At 45.1% G+C, this 26,754-nt stretch overlaps 1 protein-coding gene across 1 annotated transcript in view; it reads left to right on the forward strand.

Annotated features, from left to right (window-relative positions):
* LOC119174309 (protein SpAN) overlaps window positions 1-20,417 on the forward strand; it is a 29,690-nt gene extending 9,273 nt beyond the window's left edge. The window contains exons 5-11 of the mRNA XM_037425160.2: window positions 1,950-2,016; window positions 6,114-6,311; window positions 7,560-7,689; window positions 12,343-12,462; window positions 13,274-13,380; window positions 15,120-15,241; window positions 17,818-20,417. Coding sequence (XP_037281057.2) covers window positions 1,950-2,016; window positions 6,114-6,311; window positions 7,560-7,689; window positions 12,343-12,462; window positions 13,274-13,380; window positions 15,120-15,241; window positions 17,818-17,962 — 889 coding nt within the window. The 3' untranslated portion in view covers window positions 17,963-20,417. The remainder of the gene's footprint in view (window positions 1-1,949; window positions 2,017-6,113; window positions 6,312-7,559; window positions 7,690-12,342; window positions 12,463-13,273; window positions 13,381-15,119; window positions 15,242-17,817) is intronic.
* The last annotated feature ends 6,337 nt before the right edge of the window (window positions 20,418-26,754 follow it).

Genomic DNA, 26,754 nt, shown 5'->3' on the forward strand with positions numbered 1-26,754 from the left:
TCTAAGGCACAGGGGGTACCTTGAAACCGTTTAACGGTCCCTACAGAAGAGTTTACAACAGGCTCTAGAGAGGTCATTCGTCCAGCTTTCACTGTAACTGTGCTGCGTGTTTCACGCGGGCGTAGCAAATTTTATCCGCGCTATTATTTAACAGTCTTATGTGACTTGAGCGAGATGCATTTAGTATGTTTGTCCGTTTGGTCACTTTACGGTACTCGCACAGTAAATTACTTTTACGTAGTCAGCCTCATACATTCACTACGGTTCATAGGCGCAGCAGTGACCCTCACGCTCCCTTGAGTCAAGATTGAATCAAGGGACGCTTTCATGGCTCAAAAAGCAGTTGAAAAGCTAGCCATAAAATTAATTCATTTAACAACAAGTTTCAGGATTGCAAAGTTTTTTTTGCTTATTTTTCTTTTTGGTGCGGCGACACTGGTGGAAGCGCCATTTAATTATTTCATCTTGAATGTTATTCCGCCTTGCTGATAAGACCTATGAAGATAATAACGAGGCTGAAAATCCATGTTCTTTTGATGTCTAAGAGGAGTAGTTATATATATATATATATATATATATATATATATATATATATATATATATATATATATATATATATATATATATATATATATATATATATATATATATATATATATATATATATATATGTTCATGTCAGTATAACAGTTCATGTCAGTATAAGTTCATGTCAGTATAACTCATCCCCTGATGAAGGGAGGTCCCCTCCCGAAACTGTTGGGAAATAAATATATTTATCCTTGTTGACAACGCTCCCGTTGTGCCATATCCCATACCTTCACGAAGACTAACTGGCCCATTGAATTATTACTCCCACTATATATATATATATATATATATATATATAAAGCGCTAGTACGCGCCACAAAGACAAAAAAAAAACACTCACTACTAACTTTACTGGACGTTTTCGAGGGCAATCTGTACTGCGGCCACTGTTTAGTTGCCACTGTAAATCGGTTTTCGCATACATTTATCTTGTAGTATTGCGTGTTTATTCAGCCATTGATGATATTACATTGCCTATACTCTTTCTGAATTCTCTAATTCAAGTTTACGTAGCGAAGCACCCTATAGGCGTTCGGCTTGTCGGCGTCTAATGTGGTCACGGAGTGTCATGTAGTCTCAATCCATCATAATGTTGTCATAATGTTATCATCGCGTGATGACGCCATCCTACTATAACATCATGACGGCGCAAGGTTGACAAAATTAGTGACGTAATCATGACGTGATCATGACGCTGCGATGCACCTCAGCGTTCATCTTGTCGGCGTCTAATGTCATCGCGGTTCATCATAAAAAAACATGTATGTGCACAAAAGTCTGGTAAATATGGCTACTAGTAACTTGTCCACAAAAATTCAAAAGGTGATAGCCCAACAAAGAGTAGGGCTGAAACAGCCTTCCCTACCTGTCGTAGGTAACTGAAGCCGGGCATGCAGCAAAAAGAAAAATAGTATATAAACACAACCTGAGTGTAACCTGTTTTCACGCGCAGTTTTCCGAACACGTTAGCGGATCTGAAACACCCTTCCCTGAAATGCTTCGCTTCTGGTCAGCTTTTTATTTTTTTACCCATTATTCATGCATATACGCGCCATTGTTGTGGTTCACGAACATGTTGACGCACACGTAGCGTAATAGCTTCTTGACAATTATCTCTTAACCAGTATCAACCGAATCACTTCAACCTAGAAGGATTAATTTAAGGGAAATCTATTTAGTACCGGCTGGCTGAACCACCACGATTCCTCCACTGATGAAATTCAATATCATAGTCACTGGATCCATACTAGTAACCCACGAGTGGCATTTTGAGAAAATTTCCTTGCCGCCTTGCAAGTGTGTTGAACGCACTACGTGACGTTAAGACCTGTTCTATACTCTTCACTTATTCGGCGTAGGTGCTGGTCCCGGTTCGGCTACAAAGGATCTGTCCAGGAGATATCTATTGGGGAGGGCTGTGAGAAGGTAAGTGGACTTAGCCGATGATGGCGCAAGGAAATACCTTTCGCCCCCTCTCTTCCTCTTTCTCAGTTGTCACTATATAGTTTACCGTAATGTAAAGCTAAAAACATTGAAGAAATGACTTTGGAGAATGTAAAACACTTTGATTCTATCCGAACTCAGAAAGCGATGTCAGCGTTCTCAAAAGTGAACAAAACTAGCAATGTTGGCAAAAAACAGGCAGCGGCGGCCACAAGGCTTCATAATATGCTGAGCGAACTTATTGACGTCATCTTCAGTATGCCGCGTTATCTGCAACAGCAGCGCTACTGAAGCATGGCCTTCGTGATTATCTCCAGCAACAGCCCATCACGAGGTAGTGACAGAGGTTGAAGATACGAGAAGCGCTCGTTTAGCGCTCGGCCGTTTTTCGTACTCCAGACATCGTAATCAAGCAGCAGTACTGTGAACTTCGCTATACGCGCTAGAGCTTCCGTTAACGCTCTCACAGCTCAGGTGAGTGAGCGGCGGAAAGAATCCGTTGGATGGCAGTAGGACGCCTTCCGAAGAAACAAAGATGACGGGGGTTTGCGCGCCCACACTTTCAGCACGCTCGTGCAGGCGGAGCAAAACGAAGTTATCTTTGGCGTATTCTAAAGCTCCGGCTGCAATGATTGCGGACCAGATCACGAAATCGTGGAGAATAATGTCGCTCTTTACTAGCCATGGACTTTGGTAACCACGAACGTTCCCCTATTCAAACTGCAGGGTCGCCAACAGAGGCAAGCTTGGTTAACCTCCCTGCCATTCCTCTCCATTTATCTCTTTTTTCATCTTCGCTTTAATGTGGCGCATAAACCACCCAGAGGTCAAAATTCAGTTGTGGGGTTGCAGTTGTGCACTAACCTACAGCAAACACGCAGCCGTGATAAATTTTCAAAATGGTGCATTAATGACGGAGCTACACGCGTTCGATGATATAAAAAGAGCCCTCCTGCTGACTGAGTGTTTCTTTTCACCGTGCGAGAAGGATGAGCAGCGAGCGTGCGTAAATACGGGCAGACCAGCAAGTACTGTTGAGAGTTGATAGTTTGCGCTAGCCCTTCTCTCGTTTCAGGGGCGAAGCTCCTTATTTTATGGCGTGGCTTGTGCGTCCCTCGTAGTACGTAACCACCAGTGGCACATACCCGAAATAGCGGTCCTTACAATGTCTGCTAGATGGGGGCACTTGTATATGATGAATACATGATGAAAAGATGTAAGATGGCTGTGCTTGGAGTTTTCTCTAGACATATGGACGAACGAACAGACTGACACATGCACGGACGGACAGACAGAGGGGCGCACGGACGGATGGACAGACAGAAAGATGGCCGCAAAAAGAGATGGACTGACAGACAGACGAATGAACAAACGGACGGATGCACCAAGGATCACACAGATAGGCGGACGCAAGAACGAATGGACAGACAGACTGACGAACGCTGCGCCCCACCAATCATCATTCACTCCGTGGATATGCTGTGATTTCTTTTTCGCGCCGTAAGCTACGTTAAAAATGAACCAGATCGCTCAACAAGTCACTCTGCTCAAGTATTGTGAGAGAGCAGCACAAGAAGATGAAGACACGAAATGAAGTACGCACGACAGGAGCTCAAGAAGTACGCAGGATCAAAGGAAGTACACAGAATAAACGCCTATCCTGTGTACTTCATCTCGCGTCTCCGTCTTTTTGCGCTGCTGTACTATGAACTTAAACCACCTAGCCCAGTTTTGTACACTGTTGAAGTATTGCGAATGGCACGATGACGTCACGCCAAACGTTAAGGAATGCGGGTCACCGAAAGATACCAGACAGTTTTATCGAGTTACGGAAATATGCTACGCAAATACGGAACTGTACTACCATACCGCTTCTCCTTTCCCGGTGGTTGACCTTTACCAGCAAAGGCACCCCAACAAGACTCCAAAGGTTCTGCCAAGAATTACTGCGGGGTTGCCACACTTCGTTGTGAATTGTCAGTCCATGCATTGTTAAGTGAGCCCTGCAACACTTTTTCAACATGGTTAAAAAAAACGGTGTCGATCGGTAGCAGAGGCTCCCTAGAACATATGAGCCGAATGTTATAGAGCAGCGCGCCGCCTGGAATTCACAATAACCTATCAAAGTCAGCTAAAAATTGTTTTCTCTTCTCTCGTCAAATGATGGCAGACACTCGAAAATCACACGTAGATTGTCCATCTGTCAGCCATGGGCTGAATTGAACATGGTGCGTTTGGTTGTAACAGAGATAACCGCGAGAGGCCGTCACTTGTCTACGCGTGCGCGCACGATCACCCTGAAAATGCCGCGTATTCAAAAACAAACAAACAAAGAAATACGGTGCTCAAGGTGATGAGGCGTGTGTGACGTTTTTCGTTTGCCTTTCCCATCCCTCCCTGCTTAGCTTCCAGCGCTTTCGTCGGGACGAGAGAAGAGAGAATGCGATCGCAGCCTGCGGCAAATCTTTGTAACTCCGCTCGTACTGGACGGATTATTAAAACGTTTGCGGCGTTGAATTTGAGAGGCAATACGCTTTTCCAGTGAATTAATTCCACGGTTACTCAAGAAAAAGTTTGAGGGCGCCTTTAAAGATAGACCTGTCCTCTGGGAGACACACTGACCCTGGAGAAGGAGGAGCAGCCCTAACGTACGGCCTCACTATATCTGCATAGCGGTTTTAGCAAGTAGCGGTTTTTCCCGCTACTTGCTAAAAGACCCTACGCGGAAGGAAAGCAATCGTTTCTTAAGGCCCGACTACAGGTGCGCGTTGCGGCGTGTCAGCGCGTGGCTTTCTAGACGTGGTGCCACGTCCTCTTCATGCGAAGAGAGAGGGTGTGTGGCTACGCGAAGCTGCGCGCCTTCTCCCTCCATGGAGAGAGTGGCGCGGCGTCGCGTCAAAAAACTTCATTCTGACACACGGCAACGTGTACGTGTGGTCAGGCCTTTAAAACTTGTGGGTCGACCACGACTCGCTGCGCTACTGCGTTTGGCTTTGTAGATATCACGTGACAGCATATAGAACTGGGTGCGCCAGTTTTCATGAAAAGTTAGAAAATCATCGGAGGTGATTTAATCACCGTCTGCCTGACTACGTCTACTGCAGGACAAAGGCCTCTTCCATGTTCCGTCAGTCAACTCGGTCTTGTGCTTGCTGCGGCCCGCAAACTTCCTAATCTCACTGAAGGGGGTTTAGAAAAACTTTATTCAGAAGCCTTATCCGGAAGCCTTATCCGGGCACTTGCTCTGATTTTTCTGCTCAAGCACAAACGAAACGCACTTTAATCGCTTCTAAAACGAAAGTGTTTTATGCCGGGATCCACCACGCCTCCGCTGACGTACTTCGGTCACAGCAAAAATCGTTGAAGATATATATAAATATATTGCGAGGTAAAAATACCACAAGCCAAGCATTAGTCGCGTGACATTGAACCAGCAACCCCTCAATTCTCAGCGTGTGACGTTAAATACCACGCCAAGATGTGTACGTTGTCCGGGGTGCTAACGGCAGGCCATTTATATACACCATCATTTGCCAGTCCTCAAAGCTTCGAAACTTTAGCGCGTTTTTTTTTTCTTATCAGTGACAAGATGGCGTGACGGGCTTGCGTTGGGAGCGCTCTAAAGGTCGTTGCTTTAACGAAGCGCCGCCTCCACGGAGCGTGGTCTCTCCTGCGCGTACGCTATAAGACTCGTAATTCGGGAGAGGGCGAAGGTTACTCTGCACGTTACGGTGGCTTCGTTTATGAAAAGAACACGCTGCTGACACATGACGCAAGAATAATTCTGACAGCTGTTCACGCCCGTACTGTGTATATTAGTGCAATCATTTTGTGCGTCTTTCATTCAGTTTGAACGGCGCACTTGAAGTGCCGAGCTTTGACAGTTGTTAGTCCACGCTCGTCCTGTGTAAGCTAATTTCGTGCGTAGAAGCTAGATTCCCATTCACTGCTTATCAGTTAAGCTGGAGACGGGGAGAGAAAGTACTCACATTTGTGAAATCGAACGAAGCCCAATCCATACTTTGAGTTGGCATCACGTGATTAAGCTTTGTTTTGTTTAACCATGCTTCTCTCGGCAGCTGGGGACAGTGGTGCACGAGATCGGCCATGCCATCGGATTCATACACGAGCAGTCACGCGCCGACCGCGACCGCTACGTGGTGGTGAAATACGCCAACATCCTGAAAGGAGAGCACAGCCAGTTTGACCCGGACCAGAGAGGGCGGGAGTACGGAGCGGTATACGACTACACCTCAGTCATGCACTACTCGCCAACGGTAAGACCCTTCCGAGAGGCGCGTGGCCTGATACGGCTATCCACGCTAGTGTTACAATGCAGTCTCTGTGAGCATAGTTTCCTGTAAATACACTAGTAGGAACTCTGGTGCTAGTGTGTGTGGGAGCTTCAAAAGCGGTGCTTCAGCAATCATGGGAATGATGCTCGCGTGGCTTGTATGTGTTTCCTCGCGAGACAGCAATCAATAAATGTGCAGCTGTTGCCCTTCTCCACATTAACCTATTAGGCTCCCATATTCAAATCGGGCCAAGAAGTTCACAATGATTTACTTTGCTCATTTGAAACGAAACCAAAACACAACAATAAACAAAGCCACAAGTACGTTCGAAGCCCGCAAGCACGAAGACTATAGGCAAATTTGTGTACCACCCATCATTTCCGAAGTGGTTGAATGATCGCAGCGACAGGATCCCCTTATAAAATGTTAGGAAACTTTATCTGTGAGCAATTGACGAATACAATCGCTAGTCGAAAAATTTTGCGCAGTTGGCATAAGCACTTGTGAATCGAAAAAGTCGCGAAGGACTAAATGTAACTAGAGGCCATCTCATCAATTCATATAGTAACGTCATCATGACTTCACAAATAGCGAGATTTTGTAGCGTCGTGTTATGACGTCATAACGTGACGTTGCCTCCGATCCTGAGGGTAGTGTGACACCGGGTGCGGAGCTGAAAGCTCCTGGAGCAGACCGGAAGAGCAATGTCACCGTGCAATGGGTTTAGAACTTCAAGATTAGCTAATGCGCGTTTCCGGATATCATGCACTTTCACCTGCTCTTTTCTTAGAGTTTGCCCTCAAAGCAATCAGTTTATCAAAGTAACGCGACAAGCCCGGCATTCGGCGTTAGCGGAGTCTGTACCATGATAGCTCTGGGATGTTTTCCCGTGAGTGGCAGGACTATTTACTATAGCTCAAGATTAGACGAGGATTTTCAACTTTCTCTTGTCCCTACGTGGGAGCGTCCCGCGATCCTGCCCCTATAAAACGGGGGTGGAATCCTTCAGGACCCCATTAAAGTTTTTCATCCATCCATCATCCATCCATTGTCCGTCCCATCGCAGACGTAGTTCTTTCGCCATGCAGCTATCTGTTTGACGGCCGTTAGGGCTGACTAGAATCGGGGTGGGCTTCGATATTATAAGGTATATCGTATGGCCTTGTGTTACAGATGTTAAATTGGAGATTAGGCACATCTTAATCGTGAAGCCCAACTGTCACTCTGCAGGCGTTCGCAGTGTCACCAGGGGTGAAAACACTGAGTCCAGTCAACCCGCTTCTTGCACCACTGATCCGCAGACGGGATGAACTGACGTTCCGGGACAGGCGCAAGGCAAACTTCCTCTACCGTTGCGACGGTAAGCCGACTAACAGTGGCTGCTAGATGTTCTGTCAGCCCAGATATTATGCGAATACAAGGTTCTCACTGTCTTTCCGCTGATACTGCTGCCTAATTCGTTCTCTATCCTGATTAAACGATGCTCTTCCAATGTAGTTGTTTCTCGAAACCGGTAGAACTGATTGAAGTACGTTATCATGCATAATCGTGTCCTAGAGTCATGACGCTTAGATATATTATAAATTAAAATAAAATCCGCGTGTTGATGGAACTGCATTAAGAGGCCTGGGGTGCGGCCTCACCGGCAAACACCGCCGAGAACGCACTCCCTCACCAGAGAAGGATTGGCCACCCTGGTGCAGTATCTGGCCACTACCTCCCACATGATTACGTCAAATAACTCACGGCCCTCAGTCCCCAGCAGCTGCGAAGCAACTGACCACGGCGGCGGTCAGATCTGCAACGCAGCAGAGGGTGCTAAGAATCTCTGGATCCGGACAGGCCGCCATTGGAACCTGAACTTGGCAACGTTTAACGCTAGAACGTTATCTAGTGAGGGAAGTCTAGCTGTACTATTCGAGGAGCTAGAGGGTGTTAAATGGGATATAATAGGGCTCAGTGAGGTTAGGAGGACAGATGAGGCCTATACGGTGCTACAGAATGGGCACGTCCTTTGCTATCGGGGCTTGGCAGACAGAAGAGAACTGGGAGTGGGGTTCCTCATTCACAAAAACATAGCTGGCAACATAGAGGAATACTATAGCATTAATGAAAGGGTGGTAGGTATTGTAATTAAACTGAATAAAAGATACAAGATGAAGGTAGTACAGGCTTACGCGCCTACATCCAGCCATGATGACGCTTCAGTTGAAAGCTTCTATGAAGACGTGGAATCGGCAATGAGTAAGGTAAAAACACAGTATACTATAGTGATGGGCGACTTTAATGCAAAGGTAGGGAAGAAGCAGGCTGGAGACCAGGCAGTAGGAGATTATGGCATTGGTACTAGAAACGCCAGAGAAGAGCTACTAGTAGAATTCGCAGAACGCAATAATTTACGGATTTTGAATACCTTCTACCGAAAACGAGAAAACCGCAAGTGGACATGGAGGAGCCCTAATGGCGAAAATAAGAACGAAATAGACTTTATAATGAGTGCACACCCTGGAATCGTGCAGGATGTGGAAGTGATTGGCAAGGTACGATGCAGTGACCATAGAATGGTACGGTCTCGAATTCGCCTAGACTTGAAGAAGGAACGACAGAACTTGATACGCAAGAAGCCAATCAATCAGCTAGCACTGAGAGGGAAAGTACAGGAATTCAGAGTGTCACTGCAGAACAGGTACTCGGCTCTCAGTGAGGAAACCAACCTTAGCGTAGATACAATGAATGATAATCTGACGAGTATCATTATGGAGTGTGCAGTAGAAGTTGGAGGCAGGGTAGTTAGACAGGACACTGGCAAGCTTTCACAGGAAACGAAGAACCTAATTAAGAAGCGTCAAATCATGAAAGTGTCAAGTACAACAGACAAAATAGAACTGGCAGAGCTTTCGAAGTTGATTAATAGACGTAAAGTATGCGATGTAAGAAGGTATAACATGGAGAGAATTGAACACGCTCTGAAAAACGGAGGAAGTGTCAAAGCATTAAAGAGGAAACTTGGGATAGGCAAAAGTCGGATGTATGCACTAAGGGACAAAGAAGGCAAAATAACTACCAATATGGATAGGATAGTTAAGATAGCGGAGGAGTTTTACAGGGATCTGTACAGTAGCCGAGACAACCACGACCTTAATACTATAAGAACTAGCAGTAACCCAGATTACACCCCACCAGTAATGATAGAAGAAGTCAGAAAAGCTTTGGAGAGCATGCAAAGGGGCAAAGCTGCTGGTGAGGATCAGGTAACATCAGATCTGCTGAAAGATGGAGGACAGATTGTGTTAGAAAAACTAGCCACCCTGTTTACGAGGTGTCTCCTGGCGGGAAGAGTACCAGAGTCTTGGAAGAACGCTAACATCATCTTAATACATAAGAAAGGAGATGACAAGGACTTGAAGAATTACAGGCCGATCAGCTTGCTCTCTGTAGTATACAAGCTATTTACAAAGGTAATGGCTAACAGAGTAAAGAAAACATTAGAATTCAATCAACCAAAGGAACAAGCAGGATTTCGAACAGGCTAGTCAACAATTGACCACATTCATACTATCAATCAGGTAATAGAGAAATGCTCAGAGTATAACCAACCACTATACATAGCCTTCATAGATTACGAGAAGGCGTTTGATTCAGTAGAAATATCAGCCGTCATGCAAACACTGCGGAATCAGGGCGTAGATGAAGTATATATAAACATTCTGGAAGAAATCTACAGGGGATCAACTGCTACCATAGTGCTTCATAGTGAAAGCAACAGAATACCAATCAAGAAGGGTGTAAGGCAGGGAGACACAATTTCCCCAATGCTGTTTACCGCGTGCTTACAGGAGGTTTTCAGAAGCCTAGAATGGGAACAGTTAGGTATAAGAGTCAATGGAGAATACCTTAGTAACCTGCGCTTCGCCGATGACATTGCATTGCTGAGTAACTCGGGGGACGAATTGCAACTCATGATTACGGAGTTAGACAAGGAGAGCAGAAAAGTGGGTCTTAAAATTAATCTGCAGAAAACGAAAGTAATGTACAACAACCTCGGCAAAGAGCAGCGCTTCGAGATAGGTAATAGTGCACTTGAAGTTGTAAAAGACTATGTCTACTTAGGGCAGGTAATAACCGCAGAGCCGAACCACGAGATTGAAGTAACTAGAAGAATAAGAATGGGGTGGAGCACATTCGGCAAGCACTCTCAAATTATGACAGGTAGATTGCCACTATCCCTCAAGAGGAAGGTATATAACAGCTGTATCTTGCCGGTACTTAGCTACGGAGCAGAAACCTGGAGACTTACAAAGAGGGTTCAGCTTAAATTGAGGACGACGCAGCGAGCAATGGAAAGAAAAATGGTAGGTGTAACCTTGAGAGACAAGAAGAGAGCAGAGTGGATTAGGGAACAAACGGGGGTTAAGGATATCATAGCTGAAATCAAGAAGAAGAAATGGACATGGGCAGGGCATGTAACGCGTAGACAGGATAACCGTTGGTCATTAAGGGTAACTGACTGGATTCCCAGAGAAGGGAAGCGGGTTAGGGGGAGACAGAAGGTTAGGTGGGCAGATGAGATTAAGAAGTTTGCGGGTATAAATTGGAAGCAGCAAGCACAGGACCGGGTTAACTGGCGGAACATGGGAGAGGCCTTTGTCCTGCAGTGGACGTAGTCAGGCTGATGATGATGAAAATAAAATGACAAACATGCACCCCCCCCCCCCGCAGAACCTCAGCAACAGAGCGCCAGTTTTTAGCGAGAAGTTTGACGATTTATAATTTTTTGACGAGTTCCACAGTGATGAGTGAGAATAAGAACAGTACAATAATGAAGAAGTTCATTAAAGCATGAAAGGGCAATTTTTGTTTTTAGCGGCTATCCCGCCGCCAGCTTTAATTTCGGTTCGTGGCTGAGAAAATGCCCTTCGTCCCCCTAAGAAACCAAACGAAGTTTTGTCGGATTATGCTGTACCCTCGAAAAGGCGCTTGCTCGGCATTTTACGGTAGTCTATAGACCAATTCATAAGCATGCGTGGTCGAATGAGTTGTATAGTGTCGATGACACGCATATGTCTGAGACTAATGCAAAAACGATGCACCTCACTGACAGATTCAAGCAAAAACGTCCAGCAGGCACTATAGGTAAACAAACCTATGTACAGCGGCACTTCATGGCTACTCCCAGTCGTCGTTTTTAACACGAAACTGTTTTATGCCAGGGTCCACCACGGATCCACTGACATGCTTCCGTCACGGAGGTAACGTTGAAATATATAGTACAAAAATGCAAGGAATCATCGTACGGAATCCAACCAGTCACCTCTCGTTTCCCAGCGCGCGGTGCTAACCTGTACGCCAAGGAACGTACGCTGTTTGGGCGAGTAACGGCAAGCCATTTATATACATCGTACACCGTTTTGGTGGTCCTCAAATCTTGGAAACTTAAGCGCGCTTTTGTTATCAGTGGCGAGATGGCGCGACGGGCTCACGTTGGTCGTGCTCTAAAGGTCGACGCCTCCAGGCAGCGCTGCCTCCACGGTGCGTGGTCTCCCTTGCATTTGTGCTTATCAGAGTCGTATATAGGGAGAGAACGAAGGTCACTTCGCACGCTGCGCAGCCGCGTTTTCGAAAGGCACGCGCTGCTGACACATGACGCAGGAAGAAGGGTGGGAGTTGTTTGTGCTTGTCCTGTGTATTTTTGTGCGCTCGTTTCGTGCGTCTTTCTTTCTTTATTAACAGCGTGCTTTCAGTATCGCGCTGTGACAGTTGTTAGTTTGCGCTCGATCAGTGTATGCTAATTTCATGCGTGCTTTCCTGCTTCAGGTGTGCTTCATTCGAGCTGCTGGCCATTCTCAACGTGACTTTGCAATTAGCTGCCGCTCCTAAAACAATGCACAATAAACGCTCAACTACCTATGTAAAGACACATTTCACTTTCGCGTTATACCGATTCCTATATAAAAGAATCACCCACGTTTTTTATACATATCTTTTATGCCATTATTTTCTCTTTTCATTGCAGCCGCATGCAAGAGCAGACCAGTGTGTGAAAACGAAGGTTTCGTCGATCACACCTGCAAGTGTGTCTGCCCGCCGAACACGAAAGGAGAGCGTTGCCAGAAGTGGCGCCATTCTTACTATCGTGAGTGCGAGTCAGCACACTATCGCGCAAAAGAAAAAAAATTCCGCCATATCCACGAAGTGAATGATGATGAGTGGGCGAAGCTCCGGAGGTAAACCTGGTAAACCATGAATCCTCTGTACATTTTGCCCACTCGATTTTATTACATCGCTCCCCCTAGCGTACGTCGCCGCACTAAATCGAACGATTGCCTTCAACCAATGACACGCGCCATATGTGACATCATTCCTATTTTATAAGATCTCGCGTCTTTCATCAACTACAAGTACCGTTTTCTAGTTTATAACATCTTGCATCTTTTCATCATCAGCTACAAGTACCACCATCTAGTAAACACTACAAGAACTAAACGAGAGGTGGCTACATACAGGAGACGGTACCGCCATCTAGTGAACACTACAAGAACTAAACTAGAGGTGGCTACATACAGGGGACGGTACCGCCATCTAGTGAACACTGCAAGAACTAAACAAGAGGTGGCTACATACAGGCTACAGGGGCCGCACAGCCCACGCCCTAAGGAGCTTCGCCCCTAAAAAGTGGTAATAGCTTTTTAAAATGGGGCTGAGCTTCAACTTCGGCAAGGTTACCTGAATGCTTCTTTTAAGGTGATGTCTTGAACCTGCAGCAGATAAAACTGTGCGTCGAAGTGCGTCCTTAAAACTTCACAGTCAACATTAGGAAAGTGGCAACTATTTCACGTTTCGTAAACTCCAACTAATGTAATCCAGTTACGCAGAAGTTAATGAATGTGAGAGGCACAATGGTTGTTGTAAATGCTAATCAAGGCTTCCCCTACATTTCTTTGCAGCCCGAACCAAGTGTGGTCGCCGCGTGATTCGCGAGCAAACCATTTCTTCTCCTGGCTACCCAAAAATGCAGATACCGGAGGTTGGAACTTGTGTCTGGTGGATACAAGTAAGTCAACGACTCGAATGCCTCACCGACACTGGAGGCACAGCAGCGGCGATTGGTTGCCGACCACATGAGGATGCTATTGCAGCGATCTTTATTCGAATCAGTCGTCGTAACGACACATTTAGAGAGTATTTCAGAACGAAACTATCTATATGATGGTTTTCGAAAGACTGGATGTGTCTTTTGAGAGCAACAGATTTTGTATTGCCATCCTTCAAGCGCGTTACAGCTTAGGCATGTCATGGCGCAGCATGTATTGGTGGATGTCTGTCATGGTGAAAGCTTGAAAAGATAAAACAAAAATTTCATCGGTTGGTTACCATAGAGCCGAGCAAAGTTTTAACAATGGGTCTTTTGTACTTCAAGGCAGTTGCTATCTCGAAAAAGACAGGTATAATTGGGAAAATGTTCTTTTCAGCAAGACCTTTCTTTTCAAGATTTTTTCACTTTCTCACATCTCCATCTTCTCCTGAAGTTCTGCATAGTTCGGATAATGGAAACGCGTATAATGTAGTCTAGGTTTTCTTCAGTTTAAGGCTCTCCTATAGGCTTTTAATTCCTAAGGAGCTATCTGGACAAAGTCAAGTGTACTTTCGTGTCTTTTCTTCTTTTGGAGGTGGGGGCAGGGGGAAGGAGGGGCTATATTTGGCCTAACCATTGTTGGTCATGCAACATCGTCTCGAAGTAAGTAAGTAAGACTGTGGCATGGAGGTACCTACAAGAACGCACCCTCCATTTTAATTCAGTGGTCATGCTGTCGCGCAGCACTGCTGTTGCGCTGCTAAGCTCAATAACACGAAATCGATTGCCACGCATGGCGTACACATTTAACAGCGGCGAAGTTTAAAAGCCCCGAAAGTTTAAATGCAGATTAAAGAACCCAGCTGGTGGACGTAATTCATTCGCATTTTCTCGCTGCAGCGCGTCTCAGCGCTTTACGCAAGCAAAACCTCGGACTTCAGCGTGCCGCAGTAATATCGGAACATATGATGCGCCCGTGGCATGGTTATATCAACTTGAGAAAATGTTCAACTTCCTAACTTCGCAGTCGAACCAAGTTAAGTAAAGCAAGGTTTCAGTCGAAGCAAGCTTAATCACAGGGTAACTGGTGTGACGTTGGCGAACATTTTTGTGCATACCTCGCGTGCTTGATAAATGCCGGAACTGTAGGCTCGCTGCACGTTTTCCGCAAAGTGAGCCTAATGGCATTATTTTTTTACGTTAATTCAAAAGTAGTGATACTGTGAGAGAGTGAGAGAGGGAATAAAATGAGGAAAAGGCAGGGAGGTTCTCCAGAAATTGGAGCATCCGGTTTGATACCCTGCACTAAGGGAAGGAAGAATGGGGAATAAAGATGGGAAAGAAAGCGACAGCGAAATAGACGCACGAAAGAGAAAAAAAAAGTGAGCTGGGGTGCTACAGCCTATTCAATAGGCCATTATATGCCACGCAAAAAGTTCAATAAGGCCTTCACTGATTTTCTGTGCGAAGACAGATTATGTCGCCTTTCAAGCACTGACTGTTCTGACAAGCGTCTGTCGTCAAGGAGAGCTAACGCAGCAGCTAGCTGCCGTCTTTGCACGCTGTAACGTGGGCAGTGACAAAGAGCGTAATGACGCTGATGTTTATTGAAGCCCTTAAGAAATGAACGTGCCATACTTCGTTGTCGGTAGTATGGCAAAAAGAACTGCAGAAAGTAGCATGAGAAATGAAGCTCCTGCGACTTTACTCATCCACAGGCTCCACGAAACAAGACGGTTCAACTCACGTTCCGGGGCTTTGACCTGTACGGCCGAGTTAGCGGGTTCTGCACTCGCGATTGGTTCGAAATCCGACTGAAGTCGCTCTACATGGGACAAACGTGAGTACGGCCACACTGTACGCTTCTTTGTGAAAACAATGTTAAACAAGATTCCTATCACTCGTTTCCAAACCGATACATGGCCCTACTGGTCATAATATGTAAATCAGCACAAGATGTTGAAGTCTACGTCATTCGAACGTAACTATCAAAGCTGGCGTGTAGACATCTCGCCTCGAGCTATAACCAGTGTTTTCACCAGGACCCGGGCACATTTAAAGGGCCAGTAAACAGCCCCGAGCTTTAAAAAATGATATAGAACTGTGTGCACTTTTGCTTTGTGAACATGTCTCAAGAATTTTGTGAATACGTGCTATAAACAGCAGTTGGAAAACTTATTTCAGCTCGTTTCAAATTTTCGCGCGGCTTCACCACCCTTATCTTTCACAGTAAAGGGAAAGCGCCGCCCGTCGTTGTGGCTGATTTAGACCAATCGACGAGCTCCGTGCTACGTCAAGTCGCTGATCGGCGACTTTGCGTCACTGCGTGTGAAAGGAGGATTGGTCAGGTGTAGGAAAGGAGCGCGGGAATTTTTTTTCGGAATGGAGGCTCTAGCGCAGCGGGTTGTGCTGCAATATTCGGAAAACGTGATCATCACCGTCTATTATACAGATTGCCGAGCCTCTTTGGGAGGGGGGGGGGGGGTCTAAAAGAAAAAAAAAGACTAAGCCTGTTGGCTGGCCCTTCAAGAGTACGTAGTTTTGCGTTGCGACTATTTATTGCATAATATATTATTTAATGCATAATCATTAGCATAGGTGTGCGAAAAACTTGGAGCTTATTCAGACTTGCTCATTAAATATATTTATTTTCTTGGACTCACTCACACTCACCGAAGTTTTCCTCCCGTGAACTCACTCGGACTCAGGCTCACTACAAATATTTTAACCGAACTCACTCGTACTCAATCTCGCCAATGTCTTTCTCACCCGAACTCACTCGATCTGCGTCTGATGGAGTTTTAGTGAGTCGATTCATGAGTCCATTAGCGTAAATTAAGGATTTCCGGCCAAATATTCAATGCCTTTTCACAGTGATATCTCGCATCATTGGTGATCCACTCGCCCCCGTTTAATCATTTATGTTGAAATACGAGCGAGTAGGGGTTGAAGTCTAGCACGAGAATTTTCATGAAAAGATATGCCCCACGAGATACTTCTGTCCAGAATTCCCGTGAAATACTTACTGACGGAGGTCGACGCACCTCATGCGCCCGTGAGTCAGGCCTCTGGTCAATAAATATTATTACAATAAATATTGATAAATAGTGATCAATAAATATTGCGTTAGCAAGACCCGCTGTCGGCGAATAAATCTTCCCCGTAACAATATTGTACTGGGGTATGAACGCTAGTCAGTTTAAGTATGTGAGAGTGTACGAACATATACGCGAGCCGATGTAGACACGGTAATAATGCAGCAGTTCAATAGTTATCAGTCCATCACCACAGGTCGGCACAAAAATACGGACTTCATTAAGAGTCAGTCATGAAATATACTTTGCCGCTCAGACTCGCTCGTACTCACACTCACCAAACTTTTTCTCTATAGCGGGCTCACTAAGATTCACACTCAAGAAACTTTTTCTCGGCCGGCCTCACCCGGATTCCTACACACTAAAATACTAATTACCCGGACTCACCCAAACTGATACACGTGAATCGATCCGAGTCCGAGTGAATCGACTCATAAGTGCGTTTGCCGACGCATGATCATTAGTGATTAATCTATAATTTCTTTTGATGATTGAGCTTTTATCTTTCCCTTTCACACATATTCCTTGAAAACTCGACTAGCTGCACAAGCAGAAAGAAAAAGAAGGGAGACATGAAAGAGTGCAGACAACCAAATGCCTGATGTCAGTTATCGAAGCCAGTGTATAGACATGCCACGCTACGCCATCTGGATGAGCACAAAGCGAGGATTTCTTTAAGAAGGTACCGCACGCGTAGCCATGAAAAAAGCACCACAGTTGAAGCAAGGGCCCCCATCTCTTGCTGCTCAATCGGAAGGTGTGCACTTCTATTTTAGTTACCTTTTTTTTACTCTTTTCATCTTTTTATTGCTCAAAGCGTGAACGCGTCTGCTAAGAAGTATTGCTGCGGCCCATATTTCGTTTCATAGGTCATGTACAACGCTATCATTGCCAACGGGACTTCTTATACAGTATGTGCGTTCGCACAAGAAGCACTAAAATTATTTTTACATCCTATAATATTATATTTTCCTCGTTTTTAGATTGAATAAGAAAAAACACATTGCCGTGCCTCAGAAATAACCTGTTCCCGTTATTCATGTGGTTGTCAACAGATTGTTAGGGATCACTTAGTGTATCTTCGTTTTTGCTCCTTGGCTTCTACAAATAATTCCAGAAGCGAGCAGCCACGGCCGTTCGCGAAGTCCACGTCTAGAACGACCAAATCTAAGCGTGTGACACGCGGACTTGCTGACCGAAAGTATCGCATAGTTTCCATGGCATTTCGCCCGGTGTATGATGCAGAGTATAGTTATAGTGACATTGCTAAATTGCATCCCTCAATTAACAGTTTAAATAACCTAATGCTACACGTGCGCAGGTTCTGCAGCGACGAAATGAAGCCAGGAAAAGTGGTCACCTCGGTGGGTCGAAACGTGATCATCGAGTACAGGCCATACGCCTGGTTCAAGCGTGGTTTCTCACTCCAAGTCAAGTTTGTTCCTGTTGAGACGAGAAAACAGTGACAAATACCTCGGCACGATACGCCGAGTTCATGCTATTCACATACCTCAGCACTGAAAGCCCTGGTGATGAGAAGATTGATTTTAATTATACGTCACATCAATGAACAGTATCCGAGCAGAATGACCAGTTGTTTCAAATAGCGATTATTGGTGTCTCCAGAACACGATAACATGCGGAATGTAGCTGTGGGTCTATTGATTTCACCTGGCTAAATGCTTTCATGTTCGCCATGAAGGACGAACAGCATGCCTATCGGGTGTTCTCTCTCGTATTGTTTGTGCTTGAATGCCTTTGTTGCGTGCAACGTACGCCAGCTACTACTACTGAATCCATGTGACTTGAACCTTAGTATCATATTCACATACTATCATACACGATTCGTATGCACGATCATGTAGCACGGAAATGAATATTCCTTAACTCACATTTATTGTTTACGCAGCTCTACATAAGAATAAATACTAGAGCGTGGTGTACTTTGCACATTCCTGTGTTTTTCTGCAAAAGCTGTTATGAAACCAGAACAACAGGTGTTCTTTTGGCGCAGCAGTTGTCCGGCACCACCACCAGCGGTGTCCGTCACCGCTAGAGCGCGAAGCAAGAAACAAACATGGTTGACCCCTACCTCATAGGAAACTTGCCTTTAGAGCAGATGTATGTTTAATGTGAATTGATATAAGAGAGCTTAAACACTTTTTATTCGCGATTCGTAGCCATAGCCCCATTTAACGTACATGCATCCCCATTGTCTTTTCGCAGCAAATCTGCATCCCGCTCACTAACGTCCATGATTGATTATTAAACAAACATCTGTTGTAGCGTGGTAGCTAACGATGCTCATCTATGTTCCTGTGTAAAATATTCCAACAGTCTTTGAATGAAGGTGTGATGCCACGCGTTTTGAAAGGGGCAAAGGTAGTTCCGCTACACAAATAAAAAAAAACAAGCATTCTGCTTCTAATTACCGACCTATTTCACTTACTTCTATACCATGCAAACGTTTGGAGCACATAATCTTCTCTAACTTGGTCTCCTTTCTAGAATCAAATTCGTTCTTTAGCACGTCCCAGCATGGATTTAGGAAGTCATTCTCATGTGAAATGCAGTTGCTTTGTTTTACCCATTCATTACATATCATTGTAGGTCGGAGTTCACTGGTTGACTGCATTTGTTTAGACTTTTCTGAGGCGCTTTTGACAAGGTTAATCATCACCTACTACTTCATAAGCTTAGAACCCTTAATAGTGATGGCGGAATTCTTGTTTTAATCGCTCACGATTCGTTCTTGCTAACAACAACAGCTCACCCTCTTCTCCCATTACTTCTGGTGTGCCCCAGGGTTCTGTGTTGGGCCCTTTACTATTCCTTATTTATAATAACGATTTACCCGATGTTGTAACTTCTTCGATTCACCTTTTTGCCGACGACTGCATTGTTTACCGAGAAATTTCATCTAACTCTGACGCTAGTTCTTTCCAAAGTGACATTAATACTATTGCCAGCTGGTGTAGAACTTGGCACATGGACCTCAACACTAACAAACGTAAAGTTTTACGTATCTCACGAACTACCGGACCCCCTGCTAACTTCATCTTAAATGACGTTGATCTGGAGTCTGCAACTTCGTATATATACTTGGAGATTCATATAACATCTGACTTGAACTGGAAACATCATATTACCTATGTTATTAACAATAGCAACCGTATGCTAGGGTATCTACGACGCAACTTTAGCCGTGCCCCTCAAACCATGAAACTAACAATGTATAAAACACTAGTTCGTCCAAAACTCGAATATGCAGGCTCTATTTCGGACTCTTTTCAACTGAACTTAACTCACTCGCTTGAAATGGTACAGAATAATGCAGCACGCTTCATTCTATCTAACTACCGTCGTACTAGCAGTGTTACGTCAATGAAACACAGCCTTTTTCTACAGTCACTTGAATCACGTCGCAAAGCATCTCGTCTCATACTTTTTCACAATATATTCAATCATCCACTTTTGAAATCTCAGTTCATTACCACTCCTGCCTATTACTCAGCTCGTTTAGATCATCAACAAAAGGTACACGTCATTAGTAGCCGCACTAACACTTTCCATCATTCCTTCGTCCCACGCACATCCAACGTCTGGAACCACCTTCCCTCGGACATGGTTTCCATGTCAAATCATGACTTGTTTTCTTCTACAATACAGGAGTACTTACATGATGACGCGTGAAGTGTATATTGTACATTTATATTATTGTACTCTGTTTCCCCCATGTTCCTGATGGTACTTACACATACATTCAGTGTATTGCCCAACATCTAATTTACATGTCTTGTAATCTTTATTATTTTGATATTACTATGTTTGCTCTTGTTTATAGTTTATCATTTTTTGTACCCCACTCCCCTCTGTAAAGCTATGTGCGATTGCGGGTAAAATAAATGAAATGAAATGAAATGAGAGTGTAATCAGAAGAAGCGGTGTGGCAGCCAGAAGAGCGTCGTTAGGCCTTAGTCCAAGAAGAACTCGAACTAAGGCCGCCAACCCTACGGAATGTTAAATAACTATTTAATATCACCCGGAATAGAGGGAAAGACGATTCCCGTCATATTTACCGTCTAGTCCGGTTGAAATATTTCTTGGGGTAAGCGTGATCGGCGTAGGCGGTGTTACAGCCAAGCACGGAGCCAACCGATGCAGATGTGCTTCGCCGAGCCATTTTTAATATGGATAGATGTCATTAGCGAGGAAAAGGCTTGGGCTAAGGTAGCCACGTCACCGCATGTTAAGGCGTCGACAAATCTGCACTTTTCTTACTGAAACGCGCCAAACAGGACAGTCGCGTGGAAACGACACTTTGGAGGAGCGAATCTCGGATGCCACGGTCACGATCAATTACTTCGCGTTGCCGATCCCTGGCGGTGATAGCACCACGCCGACAAAGAACACTGAAAGAGGAAAGTCTGAGATATAAAAGTTGTGTTTGTGCAGTATCCAGAGTGTGTGACCAGGGCGCAGTGAACAGCTGGCCTCGCATCAGTTGTCGCGGGCCTATAGGTCGTCTGTTCTACTCCCAGCGATGAAACTTTTTTTGCCTTCGCCATCTGATCATGTGCATTTTTTTCGACGTCATTTCTGTGACAGAAATACATCACTGAAGCCTTGTTGGACTCTGGCATAAAACACCTTGGTGTTTAAAAAATAAATAATAAATATATCTATAAATAAATATAAATAACTCTTGTAACCTATTAAAAAATCTCAGCCATAACTCTTCATCGGCATCAGCAAAGCATCAACAAAGGGCACATAACGTTTCCGCTCTTGAGCTAGTTCAAATATAAATCCATCTGCTTTATTTTCACAGATGGTCTCAGAACAAACGCTGAGAATACCACATGGCAAGAACATAACGCATCATCTTCTGAGTTAGTTCCCAGCTCACCTTGGACAAATCAACGACTCCCCTCCCAAACTAAATGAAGTAGCACACGAGGCGGCGCGAGACCTCTCCAACCGTGCCTCCCCGGGGATGCGTTCTACCGGTGAAGGGGATAACAGGAAAATTCTTACAACATATAACAAGCTCACTAAACATTTCTACCTGTCTAGAAGGATTTTCCCTCCACCTCAGAAAAATCTAACTCGGCCCTAAGCACTTACATTAAGGCTTTTGCAAACGCGGATGTACCCTACTTTGAAAATGTTACACATGATATACCCTGACCAATACCTAAGTATTCTTTGCCAACATTGTGAGGAAATAGCTTTATTAGAACATATGCTCTGACAGTGTACCAAATTCGCTCATTTATCGAACATCACCTCTGCCAGATGAGAGGCGGCCATCCGCAGCTCATACTTGGCAGATCAGGCTCTGGGCTGTCCACCAAGCCCGCGAGGCGGCTGAGGAGCTCGGCATTTCAGTACCCACGTAGGCGCTGCCCGCAACACAGTGATCTGTGTTTTGGAGGACCAAATAAAAGTTTATCTAATCCAATCCAATACAGTCACACCGCAGGAATTACTTCAATGAAAGAGTCTTCAGAACTTTCGTCACTCGCCTGTCGCCATAAGTTCTTTTGCATGTGTCTATTTAGCAAGATATACTACAGCACCACCCTGCATGAAAAACTTATCCCCCTTTCATCATACATCACCATTCATTCTTATCATCCCCAGAAATCATAGCCCAATACAAGCATACTTGCTTACTGATACCGAGTCCAATACCTGCACTCTGGAAAGGTTCACCTCATTCCCCTAGTTTTGATGTGAATAAAAAATTTAATAGGTTGTGAAGTTTAGGATGTGGCATTGTAGACTGCTATATTAGAAGTCGCTCGTGTAAGTATAGGGCTCGAGATGTTTATTGGCGATGGTCATCATTAACCTCTCGACGTCACACATAGCGTGCCAAAATCAGCTACAGAGTATGACACGAGTCTTCAAGTGGCGCGAACAAGGTCTTGCAAGATTAAGACAGCTTCCGGCAAGGGCGGAAAAGAAATGGAGGGTGGTTGTCAGGAGCACTCATCAACTTATAGCCAGGGTACATGGCAAGGAGGTTGGCCGTTCCAGAATTTCGTACTACGTCCCTAATGTCGTGTGACGTATGACTGCTGTGAATGTCGAGTATGACTTACCACTGAGCCATTAGCGAATGTGACCAACGAAAGATGGGGCTGCACAAGAGTGGGAAGAATCGCGAGCTTTGCTAGAGACAAGCACGCCATTGCTTGTAACTGGGTATCAGTTTCACATACTTTAGGGGTATATAGACTTCGGGTCATGAGTGCGGGGCCATTCGCTATGTCGCTTCAGGCCGGCAAGCAAACTTCCTCAATGCGATCTCCCCGCCCCCCGCCCCCCCCTCAGATGACCAGAAATTCATTCCCAGTAAGCTCGGAGGCTTATGAAAAAGTGCTCGCATGAGATGAAGTCGAACATGAAGGTGGCACAGAAGAAAACTTAGTCCGCCGTATTGGAGGGCGCTCTGGTTGCTGGACGGCGTGGTACTTGTGCCAGTGTGATGTGCAAACATCATCCACGGAAGATACGTGTGCTCGCTTCCACATGGTCGCTGCCTCTGCCCTTTAACTGCAAACGGCAATCACATTTGCGCGTTTCCGCTAAGCGAGCATTGCTCCAGAAGTGCTCTGAATTTACAACTGCAATTCAGAATCAGTATACGTTATCAGCTATTCTATTACTCGATTTCTTTCTTCCACATCGTCCAAAAATCTCAATCTACTGATCTTGGCAACAGTGCTAGCAAATCACCACTTCTTGATGGGACAGAAAAAATAAGAATAATTTCAACGTCATACTGTCGTGGCACAGTACGGCCGGTATACTGGTGACATATATACCATGAAGCAAAACAAAAAAAAACACGAAAAACTCATGTCTGTGTCAGCAAGCGTATGATGTGAGCTGCCAGTTCAGTGTATTGTGCCTGGAAGAGGTGTATTTTTCTTGTGGCGTTGGCCGCTATGCACTGGGCGTTCTTGCTTCATTTGGAGGATGCATTTTCGTGAATCTTCATGCCACCGGTTAGTCATCTAGGATTCTCTGAAAAGTAAACGGGAACACTTTATAGTGAGAACCAACAACTACAAAAATGCAGCCAGCTCAACTAGGCAATCTTCTGGCGAATCTTCTAGCGTGCTTCATCAGGCTATATTCTACTTCAATTTTTTGTTCAGGTATTCTTTTTGTCGGCTCTTAACTTAGGCTTCTCTTGCGCAATGTCGCAGTAGCCTCGAGGATGACAAGCCTATTTTAGCGTTAGCTCTCACTGGATCATTGTCGAGGGGATCTTCATTCAGAGAACAAAGAAAGTCCGCAATTATGAAAGCACAAACTCCTGAACACTGACAGTGACACGATATTTTTCACTCCACTGGGTGCTTGTGATCAGAAGGAAAGTGGAAAAAACCAGCAGTTGTTCCGTGTACGAATACAGCCAATGAGTGAAGCTCCTTGAGAAACGGTATGCAAACGACTAAGTGCCTGAACTCGTTACTGGCTTGGCGGTGGGGTGGGAAAAGGGTGGGGAGAGTGCCTACTGCGCTCGGTGGCGGAAACGACTGAGTGAATGAGTGTGCGGCGCGCACGGGTCTTTTGCCGACGCGCTGCCCAGCTGGAGCACGCCTGTTGTTTCGCTCGGAGCGCTTGCCCGGCAAAAAAAGATTTGGCGGTGACGGCGGAGTGCGGACCTAAGTAGCTTCGCTCCTAAAAAGGCACCCAGTTTATGCAACCCTATACACCAGAACAGAGCAAGTTCACTGTGTGCAGCCATGTTAGGCAGCACGCCACACCATCTGTCGCAATCGCGGTGAAGCAACATCCTGAACTGTCATGTGAGTAGACGCTCTACAAATCAAACGCGAAACTTTCCAACCCGAGCACAGCGGCGTTTAGCGTTTAGCGCGTTTCACCCTCTGGAAATTTGGGCTGTTTTCTTGTGAAACTGAAGTGAAGCAGGAAAGTGGGCTAGCGTGAAACGTGGAGATCTTCCTGAACAGTCCGAATTGTCTACAGTATGTGCATTGCAGACTGCGGAAACAACTTCTTCAGGTACGTGCTGACGCAATAGAAAGAAACGGGAACAGCTGAAAGCGTGGCTTTTGACTGATTCGAACTGCGACATGCCTTGACTGTTACTAGACAAAGCTAGTGCTTTCAGCCGTCGTCACCATAGAGCTAGAACCCCGCTCTGGCTTCCGTTCTTGCACCGCATGTGATTGTCATTTGTCAGTCATGCCGAACTCTCGGAACACGCGGGAGCTGCAAAAATCCCAGCCACAGGGAGAGAATAAAACAACTTTATTAGGTCCACAATAGACGCGATTTAACTCAACGTCACATGACTAGGCCCACTCGGAACGCCATCGTGAGGACCCTCTGTACGGCCAGGACTTCAGAGTTCAGGTCCTGGGCCTTAATCAGCTTGCTCATTTCCTCTGAGTGGAACGGAGGACAAGCCATGGCACAGTCCCAACGGAGATGCTCGAAGTCCGCATAACCACCACACAAGGGGTCACCACACAGAGGGGTACTGGTACAAATGTGTACCACATTTTCCCCACGTGTCAAGCACTCTCAATAAGAAAATGGCCACGCTTGGCGGAGCTCTCTTTGGTGTTACCATCTACCAAGGTATAGGAGGTTATTTTAGCTTTTTACTTCGCTATGGCATACGGCGTGGAGAGCTAATTGGATTGTAGGGGCGAGGGAGGAGGAAAAAATCTTTATTGATGCTGGCTGTGCCAGATAGCCTTTATCCCCACCGGGCTGGTTGACATCCCTAGTCCGGGACGTCATTAGTCGAGGCCGCCACCCGAGCCCGCTGCACTAGAGTTCGCTGTTCCTCTAGTGTGGAGCTGTTGAGTAGGGTCGTCTCCCAGTCCTCTTGGGTGGGGTTGCGAAAGGGGGCTAATTTTGGGTTCATTTGGTAGGCCCAGACCATATGGTAAGTGTTGGCCACTTCCCCACAGTACTGGCACTGCCCACTTATTTTAGGGTCATAATATTTTAGTATGGCTGGACAGAGCAGCGTATTTGTCTATAGGCACCGCAGGATGCGATCCTCCGTTTTCGAGAGTCCCTTCGCTGGTGCGGGATACAAGCGGCGTTGCTCAATGTAGTATTCTTTGATTTCTCGAAACCGTGTTAAAGGTGTGGGACGTTCAGGTCTATCAGGGGAACGGGGAGTTTCCTGGGAAGTAAGCACGCGGGCCGCTGCATGTGTAGCCTCGTTACCCTGTAGACCCTGATGTCCCGGAGTCCATATAAGACGTTTTGGGGTAGGATCGCGGTTCCTGATGCTGAATTTTAAAAGTCTATTAGCCAATCCCTACTGAAAAGTTCCGTATGAAATCTTGCGGAAAATATATGGACTCCGTAACATTTCCTTATGCTACATACGGAAAACTAATGGAGTTTTATGGAAATATACGGAAGTTGTATGGCATTTAGGGAAAGCTTCTTATGGAGTATATGGAAGGATAAGGAAATTGTATGGCGTATACGGAAAGCTTTTTATGGAGTATACAGAAAGATAAGGAAAATGTATGGCATATATGGAATGCTTTTTTTGGAGTATATGGAAGGATAAGGAAGTTTTATGGCGTGGATGGAGGGAGTTTTATGGAAAATATGGAAAGATAAGGAGACTTATGAAGCATACGGAGAGTTCATTATGGAAGATATGGGAGGATAAGGAAAGTGTATTGAGTGTACAGAAGCTTTCATAAGGAAAATACAGAATGTAAGGTCTTACGGAAATATACAAATTTTGTAAGGTGCTTACGAAAATGTGCAATAGTGTATGAAAGGAATGTGGATTGTTGCAAAAATGTGGAAACTGTACTAGTTGTTGTCACATTTTCAGCAGGAAATCCAAGCTCTATAAAGTTATAAATGAATGCACAGTGACATATATAGTACAAAAGAATAACGCAGGCTAGTCTGTGTTGTCAGTAACCACTGTTCGCCCTTTTCCAGAATGAATACAACTTCTGCAGATGACCAGGGGCTAAAGTCTGTCACACGGAAAATGTGTCATTCACAAGGAATGACAATAACTGTCATTTTACTTGCATGCTGTCACACGAAAACAAATTAAGCAAGCAAAGCATAACTTCAAGGGCTTGTTTTTGGTAGAAACAATAATAATGAGAACTAAATTCAATGTGAATGAACTTGTCAATATTAATGAAACTGTTCTCATTAACATTGGCAAAGAGAAATGTCATTTTACAATATCGACCATGAGCTTAGATCTCCT

This window comes from Rhipicephalus microplus, chromosome 5, assembly GCF_043290135.1.
Source record: "Rhipicephalus microplus isolate Deutch F79 chromosome 5, USDA_Rmic, whole genome shotgun sequence".
Taxonomy (NCBI): Eukaryota; Metazoa; Arthropoda; class Arachnida; order Ixodida; family Ixodidae; genus Rhipicephalus; species Rhipicephalus microplus.